This window comes from Procambarus clarkii, chromosome 67 (genome assembly GCF_040958095.1).
Source record: "Procambarus clarkii isolate CNS0578487 chromosome 67, FALCON_Pclarkii_2.0, whole genome shotgun sequence".
Classification (NCBI taxonomy): domain Eukaryota; kingdom Metazoa; phylum Arthropoda; class Malacostraca; order Decapoda; family Cambaridae; genus Procambarus; species Procambarus clarkii.
In genome coordinates this window covers 19336094-19357418 of record NC_091216.1, presented here as the reverse complement: position 1 = coordinate 19357418, position 21325 = coordinate 19336094, and the positions used below count along the sequence as shown (strand labels likewise).

At 37.1% G+C, this 21325-nt stretch overlaps 1 protein-coding gene across 22 annotated transcripts in view; it reads left to right on the top strand.

Moving 5' to 3' along the window:
• The window catches only part of LOC123767758 (choline-phosphate cytidylyltransferase B), a 664019-nt gene extending 643998 nt beyond the window's left edge, over nt 1–20021 (top strand). For 21 of the 22 annotated variants that reach the window (XM_045757745.2, XM_069310682.1, XM_045757746.2 and 18 more), the window contains 7 exons: nt 1065–1290; nt 3221–3372; nt 6296–6517; nt 7640–7905; nt 9061–9155; nt 15053–15159; nt 19414–20021. In XM_045757745.2, coding sequence (XP_045613701.1) covers nt 1065–1290; nt 3221–3372; nt 6296–6517; nt 7640–7905; nt 9061–9155; nt 15053–15084 — 993 coding nt within the window. In that variant the 3' untranslated portion in view covers nt 15085–15159; nt 19414–20021. The remainder of the gene's footprint in view (nt 1–1064; nt 1291–3220; nt 3373–6295; nt 6518–7639; nt 7906–9060; nt 9156–15052; nt 15160–19413) is intronic. The other variant, XM_045757740.2, reaches the window with a different exon arrangement.
• The last annotated feature ends 1304 nt before the right edge of the window (nt 20022–21325 follow it).

The following is a 21325-nucleotide window of genomic DNA, read 5'->3' as shown; positions in this document are numbered from 1 at the left end:
TGTGTTGGCGTGGCAGTGGTGGTGGAACTGGACCACAGTGACAGTGATGATGGTTTTAGCCTCACCCCAGGAATGGTCACTCGTGCATCAGAATCACTGTATCACTTTTATCTGAGCCCTGTGCATAGTCTTTATCAGTGTCGGAATCATGTCTCACTCCTCATCTGTTTCCAGGCATTTCGTGTTAATTTCATCATCAGTAAGCGATACTGTGGCATGCATCACATGGTGGCATTGTGAGCGGGATTGGTGTGCGTCATTCATAGTTGCTTGATACAAACTGAGGCCTTCCCACCAATGCAGCCTGCTCATTGCATTGGTGGGAAGCATCTTGAAACAGCCTGTGTTTCAAAATGGCAGATGTTTAGTCCCCCTTGGGGGGTGACAGTAAATGGGGGCTCCATTTTCACCACAGGATTTTTAAATCTTTCACGGTACTGTACTTTCATACATCACTGGTTGTGATGCGCAATTGAAGTGTTAAGGCAGAGGTATCTGGGGTTGTTGTGGGTGCTGCCACCTAATGGCAATTGTAGATAATTGTCAAGTGAGCCAATCAATGGGTAGCATCAGCATTACTTGGCAGACTTTGTAAGGCCAAGTTGGGCTTGGAAGAGTTTTGAATGTTTAAACCTTGTTGAGGTCACTCTGAGCTGAATTGAATTATCCTCCAGGGCTTCTATAGCACCAGTATAACTCAACAAGACATTTTAAATAATTTCTATTGTGTTGATACAGAATGTCACCCTGTGCTCACTGATGTGATCGTCTCCAATGGGAACAAAAGGGCTCTTGCCCCAAGAAGTAACCAAGTGGAATACTATGTCGCTAGAAGAGGGCATGGAATCAATTTACTCCAAATGTTTCCAATTTACTTCCAAATTATATAAAACTAAATTATGCTTTTCTGAAGAACTTTTCTACCCTTCCAGGCTTTGAGTTGGATTAATAATTAAAATTATAGATTAGAAAATGTAAGCTTATTTACATTAAGTAGGAGTTCATAATGTTTTCTATTTGCTTAGTTTATTCCAATACTGTACTGTATATTCTTCAACTTTCAGACAATTTGTAAGCCAGCTCCATTTTCGGATGATGAAGAAGCTGTGCGAGACAGAGATGCCTGCAACTATGATCAAAAAATCACTTTGGAAATGGCAAGAGCAGGAACCGCTCCTCGATCCATCAGGATGTATGCAGATGGCATTTACGATCTCTTCCACCAAGGGCATGCTCGACAACTCATGCAAGCAAAAAATTTATTCCCTAATGTCTACTTAATTGTGGGAGGTTAGTAGCCTTTACTTAATAATAATAATAATAATAATAATAATAATAATAAATTGTTATGAAATATGTGGGGGTATGATACAGTATAAATTGTGTGTACCTTATAGATATTTAGATTTTTATAATGCCATGAATTACTTAAAGCATTTCAGGCAAAATGTTTGGTATTACCTTTTGGGGAATAGCAATGATATTTGCTTGTTTTCTGTGGAAAGAGGGATTCTTCTGAATTTGGGTCTAGTATTTCAGTGAAAAAAAAAAAGTTGCAATATTAAGAGTACGAGCTAAGATTTGTTATGCCTTTAAGCATTGTAAGATACAGGTCTTTCATCTAGTTCATATTGCATGTTCAAACCCAGAATGTGTTCATGACTTATTCATCAAGTACATTTATATGGCAGTGGACTGTATTGGCCATTATATTGCTAATGAGGATACCACCGAGACGAGGTCAACTGGTAGGCTTGCAAGTCGGTTATTTCTCTTGTGAACTGCAGAGGTTTTTTCAAAACTTCTTTCTTTCTTTGTTGTGCACTATTTTTATAATAAAGGTAAATATCCTCTTTATGCTGGGGATACAAAGTCATGGAACAAATTTGGTTGTTCTATAACCAAGAATTTTATTAGCAGTTCATAAATTTTTTTAAATATTTACACTGTACTATAACGGCAAGTTTTAAGATAATTTTAATTATCATGTAAAAGGAGTTTGTCAGTACAGTCCTTGTGAATTTCTCACTCTTAAAATTGAACCAGTGGTTAAACTGGATTTTCTTTTTAGGAATGGACTCCCTAGGTAGCTTCTAAAGCCCACCTGTGGTACCAGCAAGCCTTAACTAATTGCAGCAGGCCTCCAAGACCAATTCTTGCCTACCAATAGCCAGGAATAAATTTTGACTTGCTGTGCAAAGTGGGTGGATCTTGGGGGATCAAAAATTTACCCCAAACTGAAATAAATCCCTGCTGAAAGCATAGTCATAACAAAATAAGTTATTGATTGAATGAAAATAGGCACCCAAAGGTAAATATTTGTAAAAAAAAATTTTAATATTGTCAACGGTTCCCCCCATCTTTTAGCAAAGTGGTTCTGATTCAGAGAAAGTCAAAGCTTCTTTCTCATATGAGGAGTATGGTGAAGCACAATAGGAGCAGGTGAGACAACATACTTCACAGTGGGACATTTGGTCTCTACAGGTCCACAAAGGGCGTGATGAACCCAACTCTAGGTGGGGAAACGGGGGACAGTTAATACCAACCAGCAAAGGGAAGTACAGAGATGATCACATGCCAGAAAATACCTCATTATCTGAAGATCTGGGATCAAAAATGATTGAATAGAAGCCAGACTGTATCCTGAACCATTCCTTCATGCAAGGCTTCTCTTCCTCTTCCCTAATGCTGGCTTGGTTGTTAACCACATAAATTATGTTAAAACTATCACTGTCCCGGCGGGCGACCCGCATTGCACTGGAAGGTAGGCCGAGCATTGCCGGTGAGCACACAACCCAGTGTCAAACTCGTTCACTTGCCATGTTTATACTTGATAATAAGATTAAGCACAAATTTAGGCATGATGCTGAGAACGTCATCATGCAGTCTGCGTATTTTGGTTTTATGACGCCGAGAACGTCTTAAGGGTGGGAAAGTGTTAATGGAGCTCTGTGTACTGTAATGTACAGTATTTTCTGCATTAGTTTGGAGTGTTTAGATTATGACCATGTAAATTTAAAGTTAGAATGCATTTCATAAGTAATTTTATAATTGGGATACAACTGCTGTACATTCTCAGTAAATTTATAAGGCTTAGATTTAAATTAAATTGTGAAGCTCTGTTATTAAATGTAACTTAACAAATGCTAAGTTATGTCTGTTATTAATTAATAATAAAAATAATTTTCTTGAGGAAATTTAAGAGACTAAAATTTTTCAGTAAATAGTGATGCAATGACTCATCGGCGCAAAGGACGGACAGTCATGACGGAAGATGAACGCTACGAAGCTGTCCGACATTGTCGATATGTTGATGAAGTTTTGCCAAATGCTCCATGGAGTCTAGATGATGAATTTTTGGAAAAGTATAAAGTGAGATTCCTATGTAGTTCATCTTCTTCAGATTTAAAGATGTTTCATCACCTTTTTTCTGTGTGGCTTTGTATGTAGAGAGAGAGTGGTCTTGCATGTTATTACTTGTAGTTACTGAAAGAGAGCTTAAGTTTGTGGTATGGGTTATTTGGTTTCCAATGATTGCTTATATCTTGTATATATTTGCATATGATGATAATGATATCCTTACCTGGTTGATACCTGGTTGATGGGGTTCTGGGAGTTCTTCTACTCCCCAAGCCCGGCCCGAGGCCAGGCTCGACTTGTGAGAGTTTGGTCCACCAGGCTGTTGCTTGGAGCGGCCCGCAGGCCCACATACCCACCACAGCCCGGCTGGTCCGGCACTCCTTGGAGGAATAAATCTAGTTTCCTCTTGAAAATGTCCACGGTTGTTCCGGCAATATTTCTTATGCTTGCTGGGAGGACGTTGAACAACCGCGGACCTCTGATGTTTATACAGTGTTCTCTGATTGTGCCTGTGGCACCTCTGCTCTTCATTGGTGTCAATGTCAATCAATCCTTATTGATTGTTATTTAGCCATGTATCCCACTGATGGCACAGTTTAAGCCTTTTGCTGTTACAGTGTAATAAAACAGACGTATGTTTGGTAGACTGCCTGGCTATGATGATGGTAGACTTCTAAAGTTCTTGTACTTCTACTTCAGTATTCTTTTGCACACATATTTTGTTATACTGTACAGTACAGTATATTGCAAGAAAATGTAAACATATTTTAATTAATTATGGATGTTTTGGAATGATAGCAAGATGTAAATTTCATCATTGCAGCCTTAATACTCTTTCACTGGGTAATTTTATCATTGCACTATTACTCTGGACACCTACTCGAATAGAAATTGATGAGCTGGATGCAACGGAACAAAGCCGACACAGTAGAACAATCATTATTAATAACGTAGAAAATTTTCAAGTAAAGCAAGCTCATGCATTCAGTTGAATGGAAAGTAGTGTCAAAAAAAGTGGCAAAATATTTTTGAAGGTGGCTTTGGTATCAAAAATCAAAATGTGTGCAAAAAGATGTGCTGTTGCTTACACTAATGACAAGATAATTTGGTTTGATGAAGAATAACAAATCGCACCTGGATGCAACAAGTTTGTTTGCAATGTTAGGGGGTCCAATACAGATCAGTCCATTCACTCAGGATTTCAGTGTACATATTTGTGTACAATGGAGTCTTATTTAAACAGAACAATTCATACTGCACCAATTTCTTTGCTTCCACACTTTTCTATTTTATTCTCAGAATTATTTCAGAAAGTGGTTTGTAACATGGACAAATTGTGTAGTATTGAGTGTAATTTAGTGCCCTTATCTGGGAACCACCTCAAATATCTCTCCTCGGCTTATTTCGCTGTCTCCTTTGGGTTGTGAATAAACCTGTCTCCTGTAACATCACAATGTATGCAGGCCTGGGGGGAAAAACTGCAAAGCATCCAAGTTTGTAATTCCTGAGTTCTGAAAAAGAGAAGCCTAAATTAACTGGACTGTCTTTGTAAAAAAAAATATTGTACCAAGCTTGAGAACATGGGGACATGGAACACTCAACAAAGAACTAAACAGGATGTTGATGGTACCAGGAGAAGACTACAACCAACCACAGCAGGACACTGAGGGTGACTCTGGCTGCAGGCTTTTCTTTGCAAGTTTATTGATGTCCAAATATTTCTTGAAGAGGGTTTGAGTATTTTATTTTGATACTTTGGACTTTTCAGTAGTAGGTTAGTCTTTCATCGCCACATGCTACTCTGGCCGGTAAAGGAGCCATGATATAGTCCCTTACTCGAGGTGTGTCGTGACATTCAGAGGAACCCGGCACATTGATTTTTTGCCCTGGAGTTACCAGTGCTGTAAGTTCAGGGAGCCAAGAGTGTCATACTAACTCTGGGCCAAAAGTACTCACACAATACTAGCAACATTCAATCTCTCCCTATATATGTCTGTATTTTAAAATATATACAGAAGTAAAGGGTTTGCTTTTTTTTTTTTTTTTGTATTTTGACATGTACCAGAAATAGTGGCCAGGGATTACCTCCCTTAATAGGTTTCGATCGATACATACCTAGTTTTGTTTACTTTTTTCACACATTCATTTGTTTACACAAATTTAATTGGCAAGCTTTATTTTTTTCTGTAGCCTTGTATCTCTACATTTTAACATTTGGTTAGTGTGTGTCTAGTTACAGGATGAGAGCTACGCTCGTGGTGTCCTGTCTTCCCAGCACTGTCATATAACGCTTTGAAACCACCGACGGTCTTGGCCTCCACTACCTTCTCACCTAACTTGTTCCAACCGTCTACCACTCTGTTTGCAAAAGTGAATTTTTTTTATTTTTCTTCAGCATCTGTGTTTAGCTAGTTTAAATCTATGACCTCTTGTTCTTGAAGTTCCAGGTCTCAGGAAATCTTCCCTATCAATTTTATCAATTCCTGTCACTATTTTGTACGTAGTGTTCATATCACCTCTTTTTCTTCTGTCTTCTAGTTTTGGCATATTTAATGCCTCTAACCTCTCCTTGTAGTTCTTGTGTGTGTGTGTGTGTGTGTGTGTAATTACCTAAGTGAATTACCTAAGTGTAGTTACAGGATGAGAGCTATGCTCGTGGGGTCCCATCTTCCCAGCACTCTGTCATATAACGCTTTGAAACTACTGAGTGTGTGTGTGTGTGTCTCAGAGGTGTAGATTAATCAGCATGCTGCAGTGTTCATTGCCTTGGATAATGCAAGGTTTAATTTGTTTGTAAATATTGTGTGACATTGTAAAATGAAGATCATAGTTTCTTTTAGAAAGAAACTTAGATTTATAAATGGGGTGACTTATTTTTGTTACCTTTGTAAAGAAACAATTTATTTTTACAGTTGAACAATGATTTCCTTTCCAGATTGATTTTGTAGCACATGATGATATACCATACACAACTGGTAGTGAAACTGATGTCTATGAGCATATCAAGGCTCGAGGAATGTTTGTTTCAACAGAGCGTACAGAGGGAGTGTCTACCAGTGATGTCGTTTCACGCATAGTTAAAGACTACGATGTATACGTTAGAAGAAACTTGGCTCGTGGATACAGTGCAAAGGATCTTAATGTTTCTTATATAAATGTAAGTGAAAGGCATTGTAATGTTTTACTTGATATACTTACTCTATTTTGTTAGTGAATATTTATTTACTAATTTTGATGTTATATGTAGTTCTTTTATGGTGAATATTGGTTATGGAAAAGTAGTGTTAGCATTAATGTGGTGGAAGAAAGTGATGAGAGTTTACACTTGCTACTGGAAATGAAGCATGGGCATTGACTGATGTAAGATCTAACTATTGATCATGCTCTTATTAAAAATATAATTAAAAAATGAATATTAAATTGGTATATGGTAACAAAGCAGTAAGTGGCAGGAGTATGGAAGGTGCTCAGTGATAGAGACGACGAGTAAAACGTGTGGCAAGACGGGAAAGAATTGTGGATTCTTCCGTCTCGCCACAAAATGGATGACGGGAAATATATTTATTTATTTATTTATATATACAAGAGTTCTTACATTCTTGTACAGCCACTAGTACGCATAGCAATATTGTAATATTGATTTTATTGTAATATTATTTCCACTGCTAGCGTGATGTTGAGGTTACCTTCCACATCACTCAATATATGCAGTATGCACAGTCATTATGAGTAAAGATGAAATAAATGAGATATACATGTTCGGATACCACCGCTAGCATAAAATGCAGTGGTCTACACAGTAGCATCCTTCTACGCCAGATGCTCAGGCCACACTGGCATCAGGATCAAATTATACAACCACCTCACTCTTTCATTGGGTTGGGATGCCAACAAACACCAGAAATATTATATAAAAACATGCAAATCTAATTTATTATACAAAAATAATGTTTAGACAAACATTACACATTACCATCGACAAATATAACTCGCCTGCATAACCACTAAAGTGGGGTGGATGGTTAATTATCCATAACTGTGGTAATATTTATCATATAACTACAAGCTTTATACCACAATATTACCATATCCCACAGCTTTTTTACGCACATTTCACAGATTTTTTCACATTTCCATTTTTTTCACATTTCCATTTTTTTTATGAACAGGTTCATCTGTTCATAAACAGATGAATAAGTTTGAGTTTAAAAAATTTCCTGAAATATATTCAAGAGTTAATCAAGGTATATGGAAGGACCATCAAATATTTTCTTTGCAGGAAAAGAAATATAGGCTTCAGAATAAGCTAGATGACCTTAAAAAGAAGGGAAAAGAAATGATTGAAGATATAGAAGGCAAACGCACTGATCTCATTTCGAAGTGGGAAGAGAAAAGCCGAGAATTTATTGACACTTTCCTCATGTTGTTTGGTCGTGACGGGCGTCTAACTCAGTACCTGACAGAAAAAAAGGACTCGGTCATGAGTGCGTTGTCTCCCCCTTCATCTCCCAAAGCCATTAGTCACTCCTCGGAGGAGTGTAATAGGTAAGTGAAATTGTCATTTACTAGTGTTGCAACAAACCATTTACTGTATTTTCAGCTTAAATAATGAGAATTGCAATTTAAAAATAATAAAATACTTAAAAAATAATCAGGTTAACAGGACTACTACTGTAAAAATAATGATATTTCCTCATGTTTGGTTGTACAGAAAGTACTTTACAAATTTGTGTCTGAGAACACTTAAGAGTTTTCCATAGTCAAATCTGTGTAGAAGATTAAAAAGTACACACAGAAATCACAATAGTGTGATGCATCAAATGAACAAATCCACAAGGGTGCAGTCAACTAAGGAGCGTCTGGGATCATCCCAGACGTAGGTTCGAACCCTCATCACGGCCCTTGTGGATTTGATCATTAAAAAAGTGTTTTATTTAGAATTTTTTTTTTTGTTTTTTTTGGTGTGTGTGTGTGTGTGTGTGTGTGTGTGTGTGTGTGTGTGTGTGTGTGTGTGTGTGTGTGTGTGTGTGACTTTCATGTTAAGCCATGCTTCTAAATTCCAAAAATCAATTGCAAGCTTTGTTTCATTGCTACATAGACAAGCAAAGCAGTTAGACAAGAATGTGTTATCTGATATTGATTTTGAAATATCATTGCTTTTGATGATGGTTTAATGATCTGCGGTACTAAATGCCGATGTTTAATAATGTTTAGCGCCAGTGTTAGAAGGCATGACAAGTCAGGCTCGTGCACCAGGTTTACAGGTTCACTGTGATTGGTCTACTTCTTAACCACATGATTTTCATCAGCAGTCTATAGTATGCCATTTTTAGTATCTTAACACCTTTTTATTTCTTCTAGAGCACTATTAAATAGTACCCCACCAAATTATTCTTGTAAACAAATGTTAATGTTGGCCTTTTTACATTTCATCATTTGTGATAAAGCTCTAATTCCAAGATGTATTTGCATGGAATATAGATGTAATTCAAATTAAATATGGGAAATAATGTTGAATATGGAAAATAATAAATAAATAAATCTCAATAGGTTTAGATTTCCTGAGTATAGTTAGAATATACATTGTCTTGTCATTATCACAGTTCATTATGTCAAAGCTGCAAAATTCAATATAGGTAGAGATAATGTAAATGTAGGTAAAGCATCATTTTAACGAGTTTAAATGTCTCTCTCTTTCAGTCCTCCTGCAAAAACCTCCAAGTTTGATTTCTCAAGTCGGGCCGGTGCTTCATTAGTTGACGATGACTACTCAGACGACGATTTAGAGCCAGGGGGTATGTGAAGACGGCTGATACAGTACATTCTTTTATATGCTCCACTCCACATAGGGTTGTAGGATATACAGTAATTTATTCTTGCCAAACATAATATATCTGCATGGTGACATTGGCTATCAGTGCACTCAAAAACATTAGCAAATTATTTATATTTATTACAGTGTTATGAGTTTTGTGATGACTCACTAATTGTTAGCAGTCAGAGAGTTTGTTCAGAGTTCAGCAATATTTTTTTATGTAGTATTTTTCAAGTGTGTGTGATCTATATTAATGATTTTGGAAATGTTTTTCTGGTAGAATATTGTGTTGCACCATTTTCACAAATGTTTTATTTATTGGTCAGATGTAGTATTATTCTTTATTATTAGTCATAATGCACGCTTGCCAAGATCATATTCGTAATTATTTTTTTAAGATTGTAGTTGTAAGTACAAATATTATTTATACATATATTTTGTTTGGTTACTGTTTGTTTTCTCCATATGGAGATACACTAGGCTTTCTACTTTGTAATTCAGTTCAACATATCTCAAGCTTTTCCTAAATGACCTTAGTGCTAATTAGAAGCAATATTAACACCTGTTTACATATATGGAATTGGATCTGTTGCTTGATGGTGTATTTGACAAGAGTCAATTAAAGGCTTGCTTATACATTTATAGCTGAGGGAGTTATGGCAGAGAGCTGAGGAATGCATTCAGTACCCCCACTTACAGTTCAAAATTATGTCAGTTTTCAAGTAGGAATAAGTATTGGTTATTCCTTTTCTCATGATAGGTACAGTATTATATACCAAGTATATTTATAAAACAGTACATTAACTCATTCATGGCAGTGTATTTTGAGAGTATAAAGTACTTAGTCACAATAGGTGCCATCTTTGATCAATACACACACAAATCACAATATCTTTGTGATTATATCTTTGAAATATCTAATGTTTATCTTTAATCAGTATTTGTGAGATGACACTTGCCATATACCACCAGCTGCTGACAATTACATGTTGACTACTTTCACTCACCACCACCACTTTCTACCACCCTTTTATAACACCAGCCACCCCAGCCACACCCAATCTCCCACCAGCCACACCCAATCTCCCACCAGCCACACCCAATCTCCCACCAGCCACACCCAATCTCCCACCAGCCACACCCAGTCTCTCACCAGCCACACCCAATCTCCAACCAGCCACACCCATTCGTCCCACCAGCCACACCCATTCCTCCCACCAGCCACACCCAATCTCCCACCAGCCACACCCAATCTCCCACCAGCCACACCCAATCTCCCACCAGCCACACCCAATCTCCCACCAGCCACACCCAGTCTCTCACCAGCCACACCCAATCTCCAACCAGCCACACCCATTCCTCCCACCAGCCACACCCATTCCTCCCACCAGCCACACCCAATCTCCCACCAGCCACACCCAATCTCCCACCAGCCACACCCAATCTCCCACCAGCCACACCCAATCTCCCACCAGCCACACCCAATCTCCCACCAGCCACACCCAATCTCCAACCATCCACACCCAATCTCCCACCAGCCACACCCAATCTCCCACCAGCCACACCCAATCTCCCACCATCCACACCCAATCTCCCACCAGCCACACCCATTTCTCCCACCAGCCACACCCAATCTCCCACCAGCCACACCCAATCTCCCACCAGCCACACCCAATCTCCAACGATCCACACCCAATCTCCAACGAGCCACACCCAATCTCCAACGAGCCACACCCATTCCTCCCACCAGCCACACCCAATCTCCAACCATCCACACCCAATCTCCCACCATCCACACCCACTCTCCCACCATCCACCTCCACTTGCCCACCATCCACCTCCACTTGCCCACTATCCACACCTACTAGCCATCATCCTTACACCCACACACCCATACACACCCAACCCCACACACATGGTAACATGGTACAAGATAACATGGAAGAAAATTTTTCTAACTGACAGAAAAATGAGGGCAGTACTCAGAGGCAATGTATTGGACTTGAGAAATATCACAAGTGGAGTACCACAGGGTTCAGTTTTTGCAGCGGTAATGTTCATTGTCTACATACACGATCTACCAGATGTAGTGCAGAATTATATGAACATGTTTGCTGATGATGCTAAGATAATAGGGAAGATAAGAAAATTAGATTATGTATTATCTTGTCCTTCAAGAAGATCTGGACAAAATAATTGTATGGAGCACCACTTGGCAAATGGGATTTAATGTGAATAAATGCCATGTTACGGAATGTGGAATAGGAGAACATAGACTCTACACAACTTATAAATTATGTAAGAAATCTTTAAGAATTCTGGTAAAGAAAGAGATCTAGGGATGGTTCTGGGTAGAAAACTGTCACCTGAGGACCATATTAAGAACATTGTGCGAGGAGTCTATGCTACACTTTCTAACTTCAGAATTGCTTTTAAATACATGAATGGCAAAATACTAAAGAAATTGTTCACAACTTTTGTTAGACCAAGGCACCCGACAGCTGAGTGGACAGTGCTTCGGATCCGTAATCCTAAGGTTCTGGGTTCGATCCCTGGTGGAGGCAGAGACAAATGGGCAGAGTTTCTTTCGCCCTGATGCCTCTGTTCACTTAGCAGTAAATAGGTACCTGGGAGTTAGACAGCTGCTACAGGCTGCTTCCTGGGGGTAACAAAAAGGAGGCCTGGTCAAGGACCAGGCCACGGGGACGCTAAGCCCCGAAATCAACTCAAGATAGCCTGACCAACGTGGAATATGCAACGGTTGTATGGTGCCCATATCACATCAACATCACACAAGCACAAGCACATCACACATCACGTCACACATCAACAGACTGGAAAAGGTGCAAAGACATGCTACTAAGTGGCTCCCAGAACTGAAGGACAAGAGCTACGTGGGAGAGGTTAGAGACATTAAATATGCCAAAACTAGAAGATAGAAGGAAAGAGGCGATATGATCACTACATGCAAAATAGTATCCGGAATCAATAAAATTGAAAAGGAAGACTCCCTGAGACCTGGAACTTCAAGAATAAGAGGTCATAGATTTAAACTAACTGAACAAAGATGTCAAAGAAATATAAGAACAATCACTTGCACAAACAGAGTGGTAGACGGTTGGAACAAGTTAGGTGAAAAGGTGGTGGAGGCCAAAACCATCAGTAACCTCAAAGCGTTACATGACAGAGTGCTGGGTAGATGGGTAGATAGGACACCACGAGCGTAGCTCTCATTCTGTAACTTCACTTAGGTAATTACACCCATCCACCACCCACACCCTCCTACTCACAATCCTCATACATACCCACCCACCCATCATTGACACATGCACGCTATTAGAAAAGATAGGAGCCCTAGACGATTGTCGTGCCCTTGAAATTAACCTAGTGATAAAACAGAGGCAAACAGAGTGGTAGACATCGCCTTCTCATTTAATTTGCAAATTAAGTGAGGAGGCGATGGATGCCAAAACTGTCGGTAGTTTCAAAGTCATATGACACAGAACTTGGAAAACGGCACACCACGAGCATAACTCTTATCCTGTAACTACACTTGGGCAATTCCACACCACTACCCAGTCATGCACTCTTGGGTGGCTGTGTGCATGGGCAGCCCATCGTCCTAAGGTTTCCCAACATCAAGAAACTGTCGTACTAAAGTCCCCTCTTCTAACCTACCAGAGGACCCAAAACAGAAAACGGGACAATGTCAATTTTGTGAGCGGCTACCATTTTCTAGTACAAAAATTTTTGGCCTTGGGTAGAGAATACGTTAAAATGCAACATTTTATTAGGAGGACGGGTTGGCATGGGAATAAAGACATACATAAAAGCAAAATTCTATGCAAACTACTAAAGTAAATGTATGTACAGTATTTGTTAAGGAAATGATATATATATATATTATGGTGCACTCAGCTTTTCATTATACATTATAAAAAGTGGTCTTCAGTTAATACATTTTCATCGCTAAAATCAGAATCGACCAAATCATTGGTTCTTACACATCACAGTAAGGTTAAATGGATCTTTTTTTTTTTTCAGACTTTAAAATTTCATTATTACATATTATCAAAGATGGTTATTTTGTTCATGATTTGTGTATTTTAAGGTACAGTATATAAGAATAGTAATAATAATCCATCAGTAAATTATGCCTAGAGAATTTCATGGTAATGTAGTTAATTGGCTGTACTTGTGTCTTAACGAGATAGTGTACTGGGCAGAGGGAAGCTTGAGTATTAGTTTTGAGATTCATTATTTCCCCTTTGTTCCACGGATGTGAAGACTCTATTATGGTGTCACCTGCTATTGGGCTTCACTGTCACTGCACTTCTTCAACTTTAATAATGTATTATAGACACCCTGAATGTTGTAAAAATGTGCAGCGGTAAATAATAATTTACTTGGGGGGTGGGTGAGTTGATAAGTTTGAAGCATTTATGGCTTAATGAGTGCATTATTTATTACCTGAATTGATGAGAATATTATAATTAGTTAGTATGATAAGCCTTAAGACTTGCAATATGGATTTACCTCATACATGAACTGCACAGACAGCTGACATTTGAATACATAATGGAAATCTACATGTCTACATATGCTAGGAAATGTAGCCAGCATTTTTTTTGTTTTGTTTTACAATATGTGTAATTACTATATTACACTTTTTATTGAATTTACAAATTTAGATCTTCGTATTATATGGTCATTTGACGGCATTCCATGCGAGATGAATTTCTTCTAACATCAAAATGTTGGCTTTAACCCTTTGGCTGCTCAAGCGATTTTAGCATGCAACGCTCGGGTCCTCATAAAATAAATTGCTCTCGAAAAATTATTTGTTCTTTCGACATTGTTAATTAGTGTCCAGAAAGGAAAAAAGTCTGAATGAAAAAGTATCTCCTATGGTTTAGCCAAAGTGGCATGGAGAAGATACATTTTTGTTAATAGAAATGAGGTGAGGTACCACATGGGAATAACTGCTACTAACTGTTTCTCAAAATGGGGGTGTGTTACTGGAGGACTGAGGAAGCAACTGTGATTCCCGTGTATGTGTGGCTATCAATGTATGTATGTATGTATGCATGCGTAAGACTTAAATTTTAGGTAGTTTGCTACTGCATCATATAATGTGATGCACAGCCGAAGGGTTAATACTTTCAGGCCTCACACATGTAATGTCAGTCCGTGACTTCTTCGCCAAAGATTTTTTATTTTTTCAGTGTAACCTTCAAATAATTATAGGCCAATCACCACCACTTTCACTAATAAATAAATAAATATATATATATATATATATATATATATATATATATATATATATATATATATATATATATATATATATATATATATATATATATATATATATATATATATATATATATATATATATATATATATATATATATATATATATATATATATATATATATATATATATATATATATATATATATATATATATATATATATATATATATATATATATATATATATATATATATATATATATATATATATAATATACAAAAACTGTGATTGTGTTCGCAAATTATTTAAATACAAGTGATGATATTAGGATTTTTAACTAGGCTACAGAACTGGTAAAATTAAATTAATCTAATTTGGTTAAAATAAAAACAAGATTCAGGTTTTAGTGGTTTTGAGTAGCCATGAAGTATGCAGTAATGTATTTCCATGAATGTACTTGGAGTAATATATATCATTATGTTCTTGTATTTTATTTGTTCATATCTTCAAAAATATTGATTTAATTGCATTTCTAATAAAAAGATGGTTTAACGGAAAAAAAAACATATTTGGGAATGGTAAAGCCATTGTGCGTAATATATTTTCAAAATGTTCTTGTAGCCGAGTCAGAACACACTGCTCCTGATGCCTGAAACAACCAGCATGGCTTGGACTCTGCTATTGGTTGAGATCAAGAACTCAAATAACCAGGAGCAATGTTTTAAAAGGTAAAATAAATTGTGTTATATTCTGTTAAGAGGTAAAGGAAAGAAAGAAAGGTTGGTGTTGGGAGATGAAAGAAATTTAGTGAGGTATAAAATAAGTCAAGGAAAAGCAATGTCCCAAGTCTTTATCCATCTTCATCCTTGTAATGGCTCATGGTCATTAGAAGGATAAAGATGGCTAGTCAGTTTATGAACAGTTCACAGTGCTACAAAAAGTTCCAGGGAAACAGTCAAAATAGCTGTCTGTCACTGAAGAGTTGGGTGGAATTGTATGTGTGTCAGTGTAAGTAAAGCCAAAGCTATGGTCAGAATGTGGCATCACCTAGTGATTCTGGTTTGGTGATGACTTAAACATCATTCAACATTAATATGATCAATGAAATGTTCAGATTTCTTAAAAATAGTACTGTAATACTTTTTTTTTTTTTTTAGATATGTAAATTCAGTCTGGCATGGATTAGACTAAGCACTTAATGGGCGAAGTGTCATGCCAGTGCGCCTCTAATCTTGATTTCGGATCTCTACCTCATTCACTGAAGCATTCCTGATAGCATTTAAAATCTGACGAGTTTCCTGATTTTTTAATCGTGAATGTTTTCTTAATCTAACCATTACAGTACTGTACCTGTACATTGTCTCATCAAAGTTGCCATCATTCTGAAAATATAAATCCTCTGCTCATTGTACATTAGTTATGTTGGTCATGGATAGGCTCATAAAGTTTGCAGGTAGCATTGCTCTTTTTTTATTTTTTTTTTCCATACACACTTGCCGTGAAACATGCAGGGACTTTGTTTCCCACCATGCACAAAAATTTCTTCCAAATGTTAACCTGCAAATGATTTAGCATGGATTTATTGAACAAAGGGTTGAATCTCTCTTCATACCTTATATAACTGTGGAACTCTCAACTGTTGCAAAACAGTTGTTAAGAGATTTCAGATAATATGGTGAAACCAGTTGTCATTATTTCAGTCCTTATATTTTTATTTCACAAAATTCAAAGTAGTACTGAATATTTTGCTGGCCGGCCTGAGAATAAGCCATTCTGAACCAATTGAATTATCTGGTAGCTGTGCTTGCAATTTTGCCAACTCTCTTTTTAATGCATCTTGCTGACTTAAATGTAAACTGAATCATCACAAAAGTCAGTCATGGTGGCATGACTGGCAGCCAGTTAGTGAACATTTAAAATCTGGGAAGCACATAAATTGTTCTCGGATCTTAATCATTAAAGCTCTTCATTGGAGTGATGCATCTCATTTGGCCATTGATGTACAGTGTGATTGTGTTTCAAGTTTTGAGCATTCAACGAGAAAGGTAAACATCCACTGTGGTAATGCCCAGGTGCTAATTTACAACACACTGATTGTGGGGAAACTCAAACAAAACACAGTATAAGTTTTGTCAACATTTGAGTGTGTATATTATGTAAAAGTATCATGATAACCAAACCACAACTCAGAAAATGGAGAAGCGATGACGTTTCAGTCCACCCTGGACCATTATCAAGTCGTGTGATAGAAGAGAGGAAGGCACTGTACAAGCAAATATAAGGTAAGAGAGATGTGGTTTGGTCGTGATGACCAAGGCCATCTTCTGAGTTGTAGTTTGGTCATCATTTATTCAACCACGTTCAGGCGATGAGTCACAATAACGTGGCTAAAGTAAGTTGACCAGACCACACACTAGAAGGTGAAGGGACGACGACATATCGGACCATTCTCAAGTCGATTGTCTTAATCGACTTGAGAATTGTCTTCACTTGACTCAAGTCAAGTGAAGTCGATAACTTCAACCACGTTATTGTGACTCACCGTCTGGTAAAAGTATCATGTTAAATTATTTGAATTACCTGATTACTTTGCATTTTCCAGGGAACAATAATGAGGGGGTAGGATAAAGTGTAGGGACATTTTATAGGGTACCTTTGTTTGAGTGTACAAGTATACAGACATGTTAGTGCAGCACCCTCAACTACTTCCACTATTGTCCTCCATAACTTTTATGATCTTGTTGTCCATAATGTCATTAAATGTGTGGTCCTGTATTTTCTTTATTCTGTTATGTACCATTTATTTATATAGTGTATGTGTGTGTATATATATATATATATATATACACAATAAATAAAATACACACACACACTTTGCAGGGCCGGACCAAAGAGCCAGAGCTCAACCCCCGCAAGCACAACTAGGCGAGTACATATACATATATACAAACACAAACACACACAGCGTACTGTGTATTGTTTCTCATGGTGTCAGCATTGACAGAAGATAATGGCTTCACTCACGGCTGCCAATTTGCTATGTCCTGTTATTCAGTAAAGATTTCAAATTCAAACACCACTGTTAGAGTTCTTAATGCATGAATGTAAATAATATGTCTGGAGAAAACTGTGCAGGAGGCTACACTAGGTAGTTAAGTTTTCATAGAAGATGGATTATCTAGGGCTACCCTTGAGGTTACCTTGAGGTGCTTCCGGGGCTTAGCGTCCTCGCGGCCCGGTCGTCGACCAGGCCTCCTGGTTGCCGGACTGATCAACCAGGCTGTTGGACGCGGCTGCTCGCAGCCTGACATACGAGTCACAGCCTGGTTGATCAGGTATCCTTTGGAGGTGCTTATTGGCTACTGGAGATTAATACAAAAGTGTTCATGTGAGGGCAGTTTTTATCATTCTTTATCACCATTTCGAAGTAATGGAATTGTGTAACTTTTAGTGGCACTGTGTAAAGTGTTAAGGGAAGTTATCTTCCTACTACTGTACCTTGAAACTATCGGCAGGTTGTACTTCAAGAAGACCAAGGTTCAAAACGAATTAGTTTTGTTTCGTAGTTAATCGATTTGTGTAATTTTTCACAAGTTTAAAACACTCTTGAGGATGACTAGGCACTATCCACACACACACTCAATTACATGAATGTTTAGGAATTTTGATTGCTGTATTATTTTGTTAAGTAACAATTTTCAGATGATTTTCTCACCTCTTGGTTAAATATTGTCACACGACATGTAATTCATTAATCAATGATAACAGTAGGCATTTAAAGCACAATGAACAAAGTACATTCTATTAAAAACAATAGTGTTATAAACACACATCCCTTGTGTGTATAATATATATATATATATATATATATATATATATATATATATATATATATATATATATATATATATATATATATATATATATATATATATATATAAAATAGTGTGTTATTTTATGAAACGCATGATAATTAACAAAATGGCTATGATTTTTTCCCATTTAATTTCTCTTTCAAAATGTTTATTAATTAACAATTTAATACACTAAAAGTATGTATATACAATTGGAAAATGTGACCACCCAGATTATATCTGGTATGCCTGCGTTTTGTACAGTTGCTAGAGATTTATTGCAAATTGCGGAAGTTTTCTATTTGTTAGGGTGCTTCTTTCCATTTATGTTTTCAACCTCAGATTTGCCATGAAGGAATATATACACCATGTACATAGCTGTTTATCACAATTTTGGAATAAACAAAATTCTGAAGAAAAAAAATCCTTTGCATTCATTCTGGCTGTATGTGTTTATGCATAAGCTGATGGCTTGTGTGTACAAATGTTGATGTTGCGCGCGCACACACACTAATGTTAATAATGCGTGTACGTCATTGCTCACGTTCATGCTAATATGACACTCGCATCAATACTGGAGTGTTCACATTTCATGCTATCATTGTATATTGACAACCATGCTGGCAGTGTGCGCGCTCCCGTCCATGCTGACAGTGTATCTGTTCATAACCATGCAGACTGTGAACATGTTCCCACCCATGCAGACCGTGAACATTTTCCCACCCATACTGACCGTGAACATTTTCCCACCCATACTGACCGTGAACATTTTCCCACCCATATTGACCATGAACATTTTCCCACCCATATTGGCAGTGAACATTTTCCCACCCATACTGACCGTGAACATTTTCCCACCCATATTGGCAGTGAACATTTTCCCACCCATACTGACCGTGAACATTTTCCCACCCATACTGACCGTGAACATTTTCCCACCCATATTGGCAGTGAACATTTTCCCACCCATACTTACTGTGAACATGTTCACTCCCATCTCCCATATGGACATCAAGGTTGTACATTTCAAGTTTAGCACTAGAAAGAATTTAACCTGGAATATTTTGCAGATAAATTAACTTTTCTTGGCTGGTAAATTTTTAATTATATTGCTTCTCTCTTTTTCAGAAGCAGTTGAATGATGCGCTAGTGTTATACTTTATATATTAGCCTTCATACTTGCACTCTTCTCAAATTTGTAAGAAGGAAGTATTTCAATGCCGGGGTGTGCACGATCCAGTGTCGAGATTCACTTCCTTGTAAAATTTAAGCAAGTTTTAATTTTTTATAAATATATATATAATTAGCCCTTTTTTTAGTACTGTACTGATAATTCTTATGTTTCCAACTAGTACTTTGAGCAATGAATGCCTTTAATGTTTGTAAACGAATAAGGAAATTCATTTTCCTGTAGAGGCACAGTTAGCATTTTTGTTTTAATTTTTTAATAAATGCACTATATATATATATATATATATATATATATATATATATATATATATATATATATATATATATATATATATATATATATATATATATATATATATATATATATATATATATAAATATAAAATTACCGGTATGTGTGTGTTGAACTGTTAACAAATATACATTTGCTAGGTAGCACATTACAAACTGTGATTGCAATGGGGACTAAAATGCAGAAACTTGTATCATGTTTGCAAACACTATTTTCTCAGCGATTGTAAGGAATAAAACAAAAATAGTCTCCATATTGTGTTTTATTCAACATTGAAGTCTGATACTGGAATTAAATAAGTAAATTTGAACTATGCAAAATATATTTGTAAATGCTTCATGGTGTAACTTCAAGAGTTATGGAATTTGTGGAAAAGCAGACTTTTGTGAACAAGTAATAATCTCACCGTGTGCAGATTTCCATTTCCTCATCTTGTTTAAAGTGTGGCTAGGTGGGACTTGCTTCAGTGCCCATGACTAAACAGGGGTGTGTGTGTCTGAATTGAGTTCGTCCTTCATTATGTCCAGGTCCTCTTATGCTTTGTATTTGCAATGTAAGGGTTTAGCTTCTTCCTGGCTTGCAGATACTTTTTTTCTCTTTGGGCAGGTAGCTGCTGCATTGGATACTGTCTCTGTGTTGGCTCGGGAACAGAGACGGGATCCAATGACCCTGTCTTAGGAACACAAGCAGCCAACTGTGGCTTGTGTTTATTAGTCAGGCATAAATCATTAGTCAGGCAGAGTGCCAGAGTCATGGAAGGTTGCTAACGTGGTACCAATATTCAAGAAAGGAGATTGATCACTTGCATCAAACTATCGGTCAATCAACTCTATTGTGGGGAAAGTTGCTTGAATCGATAACTGCAAATTCCATTCATCTTCATCTTGAAAAACATAGATTAATAAATGATTCACATGGTTTTATTAATGGCTGTTCATGTTCAACAAATTTGCTGTCATTTTATTCCAGCATAGTTAAGGCAGTTGATAGTGATAAGGTTTGTGATGTGTACCTTGACTTTAGCAAAGCTTTTGATACAGTGCCACATGAAAGATTGATTGAAAAGATAGTGCCTCACGTTATTGGTGGTACTATATTATGTTGGATTAGGGCATGGCTATACCAAAGGAAACAAAGAGTATAAATGGGGTTAAGTCAGAGTAGGAAAATGTTGTAAGTCGAGTGCCTCAGGGCTCTGTCCTGGGACCTCTGTTATTCATAATATATATAAATGATTTGGATTCAGGTTTGAGCAGCAATACAATATTTGCAAATTTGCGGTGATACAAAAATCGGGAGCTAAATAAACACGGAAAAAGGCTCGCTATCATTTAAAGACGATCTAAATAGGGTTTTGAAATGGCCAGAAAATTGGCAGATGCAGTTTAATGCTGACAAATGTAAGGTTCTGAAGCTAGGTAATTAACACAAGACAACATGAAACAATGGGTATAAATTGGGTAAGTTTAGATTTAGGAAAGACCTGGGTAAATATTGGTTTGGTAACAGGGTTCTTGATTTGTGGAACCAATTACCGCATAATATAAGTAGGATCCC